Source organism: Rhodnius prolixus, unplaced genomic scaffold (assembly GCF_049639745.1).
Source record: "Rhodnius prolixus isolate KJV_2025 unplaced genomic scaffold, Rpr scaffold_4, whole genome shotgun sequence".
In the NCBI taxonomy this organism is placed as follows: domain Eukaryota; kingdom Metazoa; phylum Arthropoda; class Insecta; order Hemiptera; family Reduviidae; genus Rhodnius; species Rhodnius prolixus.
Genome location: NW_027411614.1, coordinates 37,785,891 through 37,799,227, shown reverse-complemented (window position 1 = coordinate 37,799,227; position 13,337 = coordinate 37,785,891). Strand labels below are relative to the sequence as shown.

At 33.9% G+C, this 13,337-nt stretch overlaps 1 protein-coding gene across 18 annotated transcripts in view; it reads right to left on the bottom strand.

Moving 5' to 3' along the window:
• The window catches only part of LOC141455622 (uncharacterized), a 115,843-nt gene that overhangs the window by 60,565 nt on the left and 41,941 nt on the right, over positions 1 to 13,337 (bottom strand). For 11 of the 18 annotated variants that reach the window (XM_074130818.1, XM_074130827.1, XM_074130823.1 and 8 more), the window contains exon 2: positions 12,311 to 12,421. The exons of the other annotated variants lie outside the window; for them this stretch is intronic. Coding sequence is in view for 4 of the 11 variants with exons in the window: in XM_074130827.1 (XP_073986928.1) it covers positions 12,311 to 12,315 (5 nt within the window). In the remaining 7 variants the exon portion in view is untranslated. The remainder of the gene's footprint in view (positions 1 to 12,310; positions 12,422 to 13,337) is intronic. 18 annotated transcript variants of the gene reach the window in all.

Sequence of the window (13,337 nt, the reverse complement as noted above, 5' to 3'; positions counted from 1 at the left end):
TCTGACTTTGCACGCACTTTTCAAACGACCCTCGTATACGGTTGAATAAGATCAGTTTTCTGATTTTGCTTCTGTAGCTACCGTCTGCAGTGCTAGACGCGCCCTCGATCCAAGACCAACCTTACCATCTAGACCTCGTCAACACGCCTGATCAGACCCAAAAATTAAAAAAAAAAAAACCTCGCTTTATCATGAGCTGCATTTATTTTAATTGCATAGTTCTTTGCATGAGATTGCAGGGTTAACAATAAACAAAGAACGGTTAAAGATTAATGGAGGGGGAAAAAACCCGGAACAGACACTTTCGTCACACACGAAGTAATTCAGTTAGAACAAAAGTTCCAAAAGAGTGAATACAAACTGGTGAACGTAAAAAGATTGATGAAGCCAATGGATGTAGTCAGTGATGTGTTGCAATTATAGAGAGGGATGGAGGGAAAGGATCGCGAGGTCATTCGATCACCACGCCTTAAGACATCGCAAAGCCATGCCCCAAGCATTAATGTAAGTCAGCAAAGTAGCACAGTTGGCTGGACGATAATAGTGTACCAACAGGTCGAAGACCATTCTGCCTATAAAATTAGTCTGCTTTAAATTAGGAATTACCGCAAAATCGTAATATTTTGACAAAAAGAAAAGGGGACTGCAGTTCCAATCGACAGCTAAACTTAATTATTATTGATTGATAACATTAATTAAAATTATATAGTATTAATTAATCAATTAGTCAAATTTAAAGGAGTATATGTTAACCTAACCAACACTGGAACCAGAGAGACCCTGCTTCTCCTAAAGAGAAGCATTCTAACCTTATTTCCCTAAAGAATCTGGTAATGTTCTTTTTCCCAAAATTTAGCCAACAATGTTCTATATAAACGGGTGAAAACCTAAGTTCTGTCCTAGAATTACCTCAATCTCCTCCTAGAAGTATCCCTAATCAAATATTCCGAGAAAAATTTTGCAAATTAAAGTTACAGAACTATGTGCATAATTTACTCAAGTTTAAAGAAGGTCGTTTGAGTCGTTTTCTAGTTAATCTAAAAAAACTATTTTTGAAAAAATTGGTAAGTCCATTTAGTCCCCTACAGATTAATCACTTTTCCGCACCGGGAGGACCTCAAAAAAGAAATCTTCAAACTGGAAATCTCTTAATAGTAGAGAAGAGGAATTAAAACAAAAAACTGATGGTAAAAAGTTTTAGCCAGAAAGTAGCCACAATATAGAATTTTAAATTATCACGTAATCCCCCTGATGACCGTACTCGAACTGAGGATATAATAATAAATTTGGTGGATCCAGTCCAAAGTAACCATTCCAGTTTCCTTTTAATCAATCTCCAGCTTTCTGGAACGCTTCCAAAACTCCTTCTAACTAGAGGGATTATGGGGTAGCCCTTAAAGTTCCACTAAACTTCTACATTAGCATAAGTACAGCAGATTAGTAGTATTAGTATCTTAGCCAAAAATGCTAAAAACTTGTGATATATTAGACTTAGTCAATATCAACATTAAATGAACTCATTTCTGATCATGTAACTTGAATGATTTAAGAGTCCTGCATTAACATTCAACATATTTCTTTATTGTTAATAAAAGTTTGAATCTACAAAATGAATAACTTCAAAATTTGTGATCCCTGCGCAGTCAAAGAATTTTCTATCTCTTTTTATCAAATGATGACCGGTAACTTCCTTTCAAATTTAATTAGTTCTCATTCTACTTTTAACATTTCCTTTATTTTAAATGGCCCAAAAAACCAATAACAGATATTCACAATAACATCCAAAACATGTAGTTTACAATGAACTCCATGGATTAGACTTGGATGCATGCCTAGAGGGCAAAAAACGTTTCTCCAAGAATTTCACGGGAGATATTTGGAAACGTTGTTATTGAATACCGGTCTGTGAACCCATCAGTTCCCAAAACTAGCATACGCTTCATGAAATCCTAATTTCCAGGAGGGTGCCCTTAGGCGGGTTCTACCCGACAGAAAAGCCCTAACTCACAACTTTCACTTTCAATCTTCACAATGGTTACCTTTAAAGCTAGCAGACTGGTTTCAGTAGCTTTTTAAATCAATCACAGACAAGTTTATAAAAGTCATCACTTCGAATAATGAAATCTTTTGTTAGCATGTTAGTAGGTGGTAGAAAAGAACCAAAGAAGATTTATAAAAAAAATCCAAGGCAGGACCAATGTCCTCCAAAGAGATTCTGTAAATACGCGAGAAAAAAAATAGTCATTACTTAATCTATTTATTATTTGTTAACAATAAACCTGTGTATAATTGGTGAGATTATGTGGACACGTTATACATAATGATGATAATTTGAGAGATGACAATACCAGCAGCAGAGGAAAGCTACATTTAATATTCATTAGCTAATAGAATTAATAATGTTTGTACGTAACATTATGAGAGAAGAGAGACAGTGGCAGTGAGAGGAGAGGCATTATTTATGTCCTGTAAACCCTAACATACACACGGACATCATTCACATCACACTATGTAACCAGGTCATCAATAACTGGTTGAAACAATTAAAGATTAATACATTTTCAATTGGCATCATTAATGTATAGATACTAACATTGCATTAATTTTCATTTTCCATCAAAGTATTTTTATAATGGATCAGTTTTAAAATGTTATGAATTAATTCTGTCAAAATATTTCTGCGATGAAAGCTTCATGATGGTGAAAAATAAAAGAAAAGAAATCTCTAGTAGAAGTTTAGATAGTCTTTGACATTTATATGGTTCAGGAGTTCGAACATTCTCAGGACAAATGCTGGTCTAAATTGATCTAGCTTAAGTTAATCTTTGATTCGTTGGCGAGAGATGAGAGAGTTAGAAACCGTGATATTAATAAAATTAATCTTATTTTCTTCCTTCCCCTAGATTAAGGAGAGCTTTTTTAAATCTTAAAGCCATATTTCGACTGAATTAAGTACAAATTATTAAATTATACATAATGTTAAGAACATTTAGAGTCACTACGAACCTGCAGCCAAGCTGGTGCACTCAGCTCGACAAACGGTACCAAGAGTTCCTTCGTTTGGCTAAGGAAGAGGATATCCAAACCTTTATCGCGTCACCGGACATTATTGCCTGAGGGAAAGTGGCTGTCATGGAAATACACTCTCTCTGAGAGTGCGTTGGGAAGAGATTGGTGAGCTTGAAAAGGCTTCTGTTGTTGTTAGAAATCTGAAGCCGAATTCAGGATCAGTGTTTTCGTTAGCCTTTGGCCGAGAGTGTCCTTGAATTGATTGTAATTGTGCAGATTTTCCATTTTTAGTTTCATCTAAAGTGTCCATCCAATAAGTTTGTTCCTCTGTGAGCGTATATGTGCTTAGCCTAACTCAAAAATGAAAAATTTTTGAAATTTCAAATTTGATATTTTGAAACAGTACCATTATGGTAAAAAGAAAGACCAAATCAGCTAACCGAAAATCACTGAATTGATTTCTAAGTTTATTGCTTGCTACTTCAGCAACGATTGTTTTTAAGCTACATAAATTCCAAGTTGCGTATAAATCTATAACTTCAATTTGAAGCATTTACCTAGGAAGATACTTTTTAAGCTAACTCTAAGGAGAGAGGTGGGATTCAACATCCTTAAAAAGGGTCATTCAAGAGCAAAAGATACGGCTAACATGAATTTAATATCCAGTATAATTCTATATTTAAATAAAAAGGGAAGAGCGAAAATGCCAAATTATTGATTGAAGTTGTTACAGTTTTCGACGACTTTTGGGTAAATTGCATGAAGAGGAAGTCGTGCCGGGGATGTTCGTATCGGACTATGATATTGAGGTTATCCTGGAGACAGAGAAATAAAATGACCAACTAACCAGATGCGCTATAAACTTGAAGCATGAGATGGACAAAAGAAGAGGTTGTAATTTAATCAGATTAGGGGGCTCTAATTGCAGCTTTGTAATCATACGCGTTTGGAGGATTCATATGTTTAGCGAGTTGGCTCTACTCCAAATTCAACATCTTCCAAAAAAAAAGAAAGTAAACATCTAATACTTGGCTCAACACTGGAAGAAAGAAGGTAGTGGTGACAGTGTTATGTAATGATCCAAGTATCTTACAGAGGAAATCCTATATCTCACTTCCCTCCTTAGTGTTGTGCAACTGAGCTCATTTCTCTATAAAGAAGAATGACATCAAGAATGCACACTGGAAAAGTTATGAATATACTGTGTTATAATAACTATTGTTATTAAGAAACCATTATCTAATGGGATAGAACTCTCAGGGAAAATGGAATAAACTTCTATTAAAAAATATAAAATAATTTATTATTGCAAACAAGTCGTTTTTTAAATGAGAAGAAGTTATTTTTTCAGACAAATGTTTAAAACAAAAAAATGGCGCTTCGTAAATTTCAGCGAGACCTTATGTTGGATGAAATTAAATTTTATCTATGAATAGAGTGACAAAGAAAAATTTAAGAATCAAGTCAGGATTTTTTGTATTAATTCTCACAAGAAGAAACTACTCGAAGACATACCCATTTTCGAACCTGTGACCATGAAAATTTAATACAAATATGTTGCGTATCCATGCATCCATTGAAACCCGTAAACCAAAAACATCGCAACAAGTTTACAGTTTATATTTGAAGTTTTAAAGTTAAAAACGTTGATTAATAGAAAGCAAACTGGTGCCCTAAAGAATTCGATTGTGGAAAATGCGGTGATTAGGACCACAGTGCAGGATGATATCTTAATATCCGTCGTAGCACGCATATTTATTGTACTCCTGATCGGTTTCTTGGACTTTACTCCAGATTTCTAACAGTTAGCAAATTTAATGCGGGACGAAAACATAAGTGAACTCGAAATCTTTAAACTGATCAGTCTTACCTTTGATAATTGATGAAAGTTCGAGTATGGGTGCTTTGACGGAAAGAATCAAAAATAAGATTTTTGGTCAGCATTAGCTAAACGGAAACCAAACTAATACTGTGTCAATTTTTCACCGTTTTTTTTTGTTTTTTTTCCTCAAAAACGGTTGCTTTATAGTTTCCAGGCAGTTGACAACGGACTTTTGTTACCATCAGACAACAATAATGATTGAACTAGGTACACGTTTATTCTACTCAAAATTAGCAACACTCCAGGTGTTACTGTTAAAAATTAAATATGCTGCAGAAATGTAAAAAAGTACGCTCCACCCAATAAGGTGGTTAGAAAACTCTTACGAGTGGTTTTAACTAAACACAAATTCAAACGAAAGAACCTCCATAGTTATTTTCAGATATAAATAAACAAGAACTGTTTACTGCTAGGCTATTAGCGCGATTGTAAACCAAACATTAGGAGTTTTTAAGTAAGGTACCTATTGTAGTTTTTACATTCTATTCCAGATACAAATGGTAAATAAAACAGAGAAACAAAACTGTTTTTAAGTTCCTATTTTTGTTTCAAAAAAATAGATATTACGCACAATAAGAATACTGTTTTTTAATACTTTCTTACAAATCGAAAAGATTCTAAAACACAAAAAACTTTTCAATGCCTCCGAGTGTAATCAAATGAATGCAGTTAAAGCAATCAATCTTTGGGCTGAATATAAGCGCAAGGTAACTGTTACCAAACTTGGTACCGTTGAACAAGTTTTTGGCAATATTGTGATACATTTTGGTACGGAATTTTGTTACACAAGAATAATTGCAACTCCAATATATCAACAGCTATTTAAAAGGTTCGTGCCTGGAATGTGTGCTCTACAGTAGAATTTAGTATACCAATATCCTTCGAAAGATTACCAAAAATTATTCGAAAAGGAAGAGGCGACCAGGCGTCTGAGACTTGTAGATTGACACGATCGGAGAGAAGTTTTGTCCAGAAATGACACAACATGATCCAAATCCCAAGAATAGAAAAAGGAAATAGAAAAAATATAAAATTCATCATAATTGATGTAATTTCAAATTGCAATAGCTATAAGCTACCGTGATATACGTCTAAATTAAAAAAAACAAAAGCAAATGGTGACGGCAAGCTGTTGGAAATCACAGCACCTCAAGACTGACATATCACGCAAACAACTGAGCAGAGCACGAGAAAATGGTGTTGAACGTTATGAATTAAAAACGACTTGAGAAATCCTAATAATTTTTTTTAAATAAGAAAAACTTCCACGATAGAGAGAAGAAATGGAAAGGGCACCATTGATTGCAGGTGAATTTCAAAGTTTGCAAAAGATTTCAGACTTATGAAAGATTCAACGTCTTCCCTAACCTAAATACTCTGTAGAAAGCTTCTCTTTTAAAAACTATAGAAGAAGAATTTTTGGTAGAATGTGTTCCCAACCAACAACTGGTACCTCCAAGGAAGCCCCAGGTATAACAGGAAGTCGGAGCCAGAAATAACTTTCTCCCGGATCTAATTTACACCATACCCGAACATTCTCTAGATGTTTCTATTCTAAATGGAACGAGTGGGATTTCACAAGTTAAGTTCTTGATACAGTCAAACTGGCGTGATCCATCTTTAGACTAGTCGCATGATACCTTGGATGGACGAAGCCTAGAGAGTAAGCAAGCTTTTTTGAACGATGAAACAATGGTTTTCACATACATAATCTGTCAGGAAAAACCTATTTTAGGGACCGACAGATGTTAGGTCTAAGTCTGAAATGTATTGCGGTGGTACCATTTTTATTTTACCTGTAACAAAGTTTATGACAGGCACTTCCAGCTACAAAGATAATCAAACACATTTCGTGAAATTCCATGAGAATGTTGACAGTAAATTGGCCATTAAGAGCACCAATAAGCGGAGGTCGGGTGTTAAACAATAAAATAAATAAATAAATAAGTAAATACTGGAACGGTTGCAGTAAAGAAGAACACATAACAATCCCGGGAAACTTTTAAAAAACAATAGCAATATAAAAATAAAAATAAGGTGTAAAAAAGGCTCATGATACACAATGTAAGCTGGTGAACACTAACTAACAAGTACATGGCCAACAGGAAGGAAATACCGCAAGGGTTTTTACAAGAACCAGTTTTACTAAATCGCCTTGAAGGTAAATTGCAACAATATCCTAAAAAAAACCTTATACAGTTATATACATCACATTAATGCAGTACTTGTTTTTTTGGTATGGAAAAAGTAATAAAAAAAAAAAGAAGTGGAATGCATTTTACTGCAGCATTTAACTGCAAAACACAAGGAAATAAAAACCTGTTTGAAGAAAATCCTTAGATTTTAAACATTAAATGTTCAATCTCTCCAAAACATTCATGGTTCCTCTAAACCAGAATACAAATTATATATTTTATGGGCATACCTAAAATGGAAATCCTTTCATTGTCTCATAAATTTATTTTTTATCTTTTATCAAAAACGACTTTGCGACCATGCGGTATTCTTTCTCAAATTATGCTACATAATCCAAAAATACAGTTACATACAGAAGAAGTTAATCTTCCCAAAATTTCTAGCAGCAAATCAATAAGTCTGTGGTTATATAGTGCTAAACAAAATTATAATTTACAAAATTATAGGAATTTATGAGACAATGAAAGATAATTTTGATTTTGGAGACGCCCATAAAATGTTCCAATATGCTGAATACTGTGATTTTTTGGTTCTTTCATTGACAACCATACTAGGAAAATATAATTATAATTTAATAAGGCACTTGCATTTCTTGGGCGAACAAAAGAAGCTTTCAATAACTATTTTAATTGAAGAACAGCATAAACTTAGCAATCAGAGCGAGTTTCAGTGGAAATTATGAATTATGACTAGAAAGTTAGTTGGTTTACCGATTACGTCAAATTATAGATGTCCATTAAATCCATTCAAAATTAAGTCTTTGTGGATTTGTGAGATTTAAGACGAGAACATGATCATCAGTGAGTTTGTTGCGAAGGAATCTTTGTATATATAATACATTGGATTTCTGTTTTACTTGTGAAGCCCCACAATTCAGCTACATAGTCGCAGTATTCACTGTATGATTCATGTATACTTTAAAAATTCTATTTTCCATGAAAGCGGATCGTTTATTTGAGATACACGTTGCACTCTATTTATTAATATATATACTGACATAACGTGAAATTCATTATATAGCAGTTGTGATTCTCCAAGGAATATCATGTATACCACTATATATTAGTAAAATAATTGACCACATAATGTATGCAGAAAGTGTCTGATAAATACAAGGATTATCAAATCAAGAACGTTGATATCAGACGAAGAGTTTTGCTACACGACGAAAGATAAAAGATTTGCCTTCTGAATAATGGTAGCCAGTCTTACAAACATAAGAACAGTTTATTTCTTTACTTTCCTTTGTTTCAAGGCGATTGCTTCTGCCTCTGTCATTCCTGCTGTAATCGTCCTCTATTCTACAACAACCATCTTTCAACAATGCTTCCACTTTCCTATATCACTACTCTTTGTTCTATACTATAGATTTTTCTTCAATGAAAATACTTACTCTGCCATTTCTCAAAACATTTGGCCCACAAGTTTGGTTTCCTTCATCGTGAGGTTAGACTTTTTATTTTTTATATAATTTACATTCAATTTTTAGTGGCGGTGATCTAAGAAATTCTCTTAATTTAAGTTATTCTGGACAATCTCAGTTCTATCTTCTCACATGAGACGCATTTCTATTGTTCAATCAATTGAAAGCGCTATATTAAGCGCTTGCACGGGAAACAAACATTGCCGTTCTGAACATAAACTCCCTTAAAGGAAGTTTAAAGCCCAACATCGGTTAATTCTTTCTGGATTCCACAAAGTCAGCATCCGGTCCAGCTTGCATCTACCAGTCTAAACTTCTAGGAACTCCTTCATCAAGATACTGAGCTTTATAGAATGTTCAGAAGTAGTAATTTTCTATTTGCTTTACCATTGTTAAAGCAGTTCAGAACCACATATTGAAATTACATGCACTTTGCAGTGTCCCTGCCATTTTAAAATTCTGAGGGCCACAAGGTAATGGACAATTCTGTAACAGTATTAACAACCTTCGTTTGATATTTCTTTCTTTCGGAGTCTCACAACTCAATGTCATCTAGCTTTGGCGGTCAACGGTTTGGGGCAGATTGAATGCCCACTTTCCAAACCCACTTAATCGTCAAAAATGTTGGGCATAAGATACTTGCAATTACAGTAAGTGGGGCTATTTAATAACCCCAAGCCTAAACAATAAGTTTCTAGCTGTTTACATTTTCAGAGCACCTCAATCAACTCAGCCAATGATCTTTCTAAACCCTGGAACATAGTTCTCCAAGTTAATGCAACCCTCTAGTAGTTTTGGAGATTAGGTTAGTTCCACAGAACTGGATAATATCACGCAACGACAGTTGAAATCAACAAAAATTGCCACTCAATCTATGTAAACCAATCGCCAATTGCCGACAAGACGAGTTATTTCAAGCAATGGAGGCCTTCCGTGTTTTTCGATTCCTAAAGTTTTTAGAGAAGACAATCGCAAGCATTCCTCGAAATGAGCTTCTGGTGTTTCTAAAGTAGACTGACTGCCTGAATGTATACGAGAAAATGGATTCTGATCTCAACACATAAATTAGGATGATTCTGTATTTGATTGATTCTGTATTTCCGTCAAGTTAATATTTCATTCCTATTCAAGGTTCCTTCAAACTTTAATTAATGGGTATGACGCTTTTCTAAACCACTCTGCTCAAAGGAATTGTCTTTGATATTAAATCTACACAACAAAACTATATTTGGTTTGAATTTATTTCAATGTTTTTATATACGAACTCATTATCTGTTTTATTAAGCAGTAATACAAAGAAATATTTTAATCCTGTGGTTTAAGGTGCTACAAGCATTGTCAGAAAGCATTGTTAGAGATCTATACTCGTAAAAGTACTTTTTTCTGTAAATATGTCAGAAATCCAAAGAAGATAGAATAAGGTTTTAGGAGACTAAATATTGTTATCGACTAAATGATCTTAAATCGTAAAACCAATTAAATAAAGTATTAATTTTAAGTGAAATGAAAGGCAAAGTAATTTCAACCAACCAAAGCTAAAGCTCGTGAATTAATCATAAGCATGAGCGCCAATGAAAAGCAAATATAGCCAACCAAGAATTATTGCCACCATAACAACACAAACAACAATCCAATATTCCTATACTAATCGAATTGGTAAATCCTGCAGCAATCAAAATTCGTAGAAGCAGAAAACTGGGCTCGATGAAGCAGCAAATTAAAACGATAAATTAATCAAAAACCAAATTCATTGGTTAATAAAACGTTACATTTTTGGTTTTAATGTTAGGAATGCACATTTTAAAGCTTTCATTTTAACATATTTTCTTGAACAGGACCACGTATAAATCAAAGCTAGAAGAGCTTTTTGCTCAAAAACGCAGCTGCTGATATCACACAATATTTTATATTAAGATCAAAAAAGCTTATTTTTAGAAAGGCTCTACTGCAGCGAACGGTGCATCAATGATTAACAAGATGCTGCCCAAAATGGTAAGCATCGTGAGTGGCCACCGGAACTAGTGTTACGGAAGAGAATTCAAAATAAACAGATGTTCGTGATACACATTTGTAATTGCATAGTGTAATTAAAATAGCAAAATAGGCAAAACTATTCTTAAATATTCTCCTATTGTAAGCAGCACAATACGAGACAATGGATTCATTATATTATTTGTTAATATTAATTAAATGTGTAGGTTATAAAAATATTGATTAGACAAATGTTTGGAATATTAATTGTCGTCATACGAACTTTAAGTAAATGTTTCTTTCCCAGAATACTCAGCACTCTGAAGGACGAATGATCAAAATTACTGTTTTTTAAGCGACCAAACGTCAGACCCAATATGTTTGATGTAGCGCCTCAACTCATTTTTAGGAACTGCCACAAAGTGAAAACACTGAATAATTTTCAACAAGCAAAACTATTTGCATTTTACATCTGCTTCTATCTAGCGCAGAAGCAATCAACCTCTACAGAAGTTCAAGGATTCACAACCTGCAAGTAATTTACCGTAGTGAAAGAGGAAACAACTTCAAATACACATAATGACACAAGCACAAAGTAACGACGCACAAAGTACGAATAGTTCCAGTTTAGTGAACTTTAAACTGTTCTCAAGTGAAACGGATCAAAGTTTGAATTGCTTGGCTACTGAAGAAGAAGAATTTCCTAAATTTTAAAGATGATTTTTGTGATAAGCTCTTCATTTTGCCGTCATGGGCCTGCTTTTTCACAAATTCTACCATCTTCTAGGTGTCTTCGTAAGTGTGCAGAATGATAGCACAAAGAGGAATACTCCCATTTAGTGTAATCTCTGTACTGTAACTTCTCTGCGGCCTGTACTAACCAGAGTCTTCTAAATTGCCTCAACTACTCTTCGAAAGCCAATCTATATTGAAAGATCTTATAGTCTACAAATAGATCATTCATCCACCAACATCTACTTGTACCCAGAACTCTTTTTCTGAACCTTCCTTAAAAATAACAGCCTCGAGAAAATTTTATCTTCCCCAAAATCTGCAGTACCTAATTCTCACTCGTCTTAAGGTGAGTATTAAGATACTTTGACAATCCTACGAGGATTCTCCTAAACATGGCTTCCTTCACTTTATTAAAGCCTTTCTTGGCAAATACATCGCTTACTCAAATAGTCAAAACCAGACATTAGAAAATAATGCCACAAGCATCTATCTACAGCTTTGTGTCAAAATAATTTTTTCCCCTAACATTCAATAGAATAACTGATTTCACTAGTAACTACTTTTTCTCTCAGTTTTAAACTATAAAAATCTAAACAGTCTTTCACCTGCAAAGAGTTCCTTGGGTATATTTACTAGGTCAGTAAGTGCCTCTATCTCTTCAGATTAAATTATCCGCTCTTGCGAAACGAAATAGCTGTTTTAAAAATCATCAAGCACCACACGATCAATTTTTTTGTCTCAGATCTGCCTTTGTAGAACGTGTCAAGAACGCGCTAAGTTTGTTGAATACAAGGAATGTACCGATCTGAATCGAAATTGATGATTGGATAGGATATAATTTCTAAAAATAAATATTCAACATTTACTGCAAATTATTAAAGAAAATTCGAGAATTAACAAAATAAATTATTCTGGTTAGAGTAACTTATTGTCGAAAATTTATACATTTAAAGTGCAAATCGTTTTGTTCTTTGTGGTTTTTTGTTCGGGGTGCAATAAATGATACAAATACAACTTAAGCTTGAATGAACAGAACATTAAACTGTGCATTAGTCTAACTGAACTTGAACTCTGAACATTTATGTTATAATGACCTCATAATTATAATCTTCTTTAGTGCGCGTACGCGAGGATGTCACAGTAGAAATACCAGCATCTCATGATTAAAGCAAGCTACGATCTGACAGGATGAAAATTTCACTTACCTGTAACACATAAAGTCACATTAATAAAAAGTTAAATAATGGCCACAATAAAAGAAAAGGGTTAAATGCTAATTAGGTAATTAGGTACATATTCTAGGCAGGATAATGTTAACCTCATGCGAGTTTAGTATATTAGCAGCTTTACTTAATACTTAGGTGAGGGATATTTCTATCTGGAGTAAACACACCACTTACTAACACTTTTTTCTCCTTCAGAGGACCTTAAACATGTACTTCCTTCAAAATTCAATTTTAAAAGATACATAAATCTTTTACTAGGTATAAGAATAACAAAAAATTAACCCTTCGATACAAGTTAAGTTATAAAAAGTGTCAGCTTTAAAAAACAAAAAATTGGGGTGAACAGACTCAAGACTTCCTCTGACAGCAATTTTAAGGGCTAAAATAACGTCCCCAAAATGTCCTGCATACAAAAAATCCCTTTTGTACAAAGAATGTCTGTAAATCCTGTAAACCATATTTTAGAGTCAATTTACAGAAGAATACTAATAATCCTAACGTACCATTTCTACAGGATATCTGATGAATACTAGATGATCCAGAAGTAACTGCGAAAAGCAAGAGGAACCATTGCGAAATAATGCAACATAAAGCTTGCGCGTACTGTAAGTGCAGAGAGAGTTACTTAGTTATTGCAAAATTAAGGAGAAAAACTTCTTAAAAAAAAAAATAAGTAGGTTGTTATTTAAAGAAACAGCTGTCCAGTACTAAATGTAGCGCAATACCCATTTCTGCAGAGTTATTGCCAATGATTTGCAGAAATACAGGAACTACGTAATTAGTTAGCGAAGCACGCAGCATATTGCAACAGCACAGCTGTCCGTCACTAACTTTATCTACATCTCCTCAGTCAACTGTAAACCGCATCTAAAAATGAAGTTATTTATAGATTAAT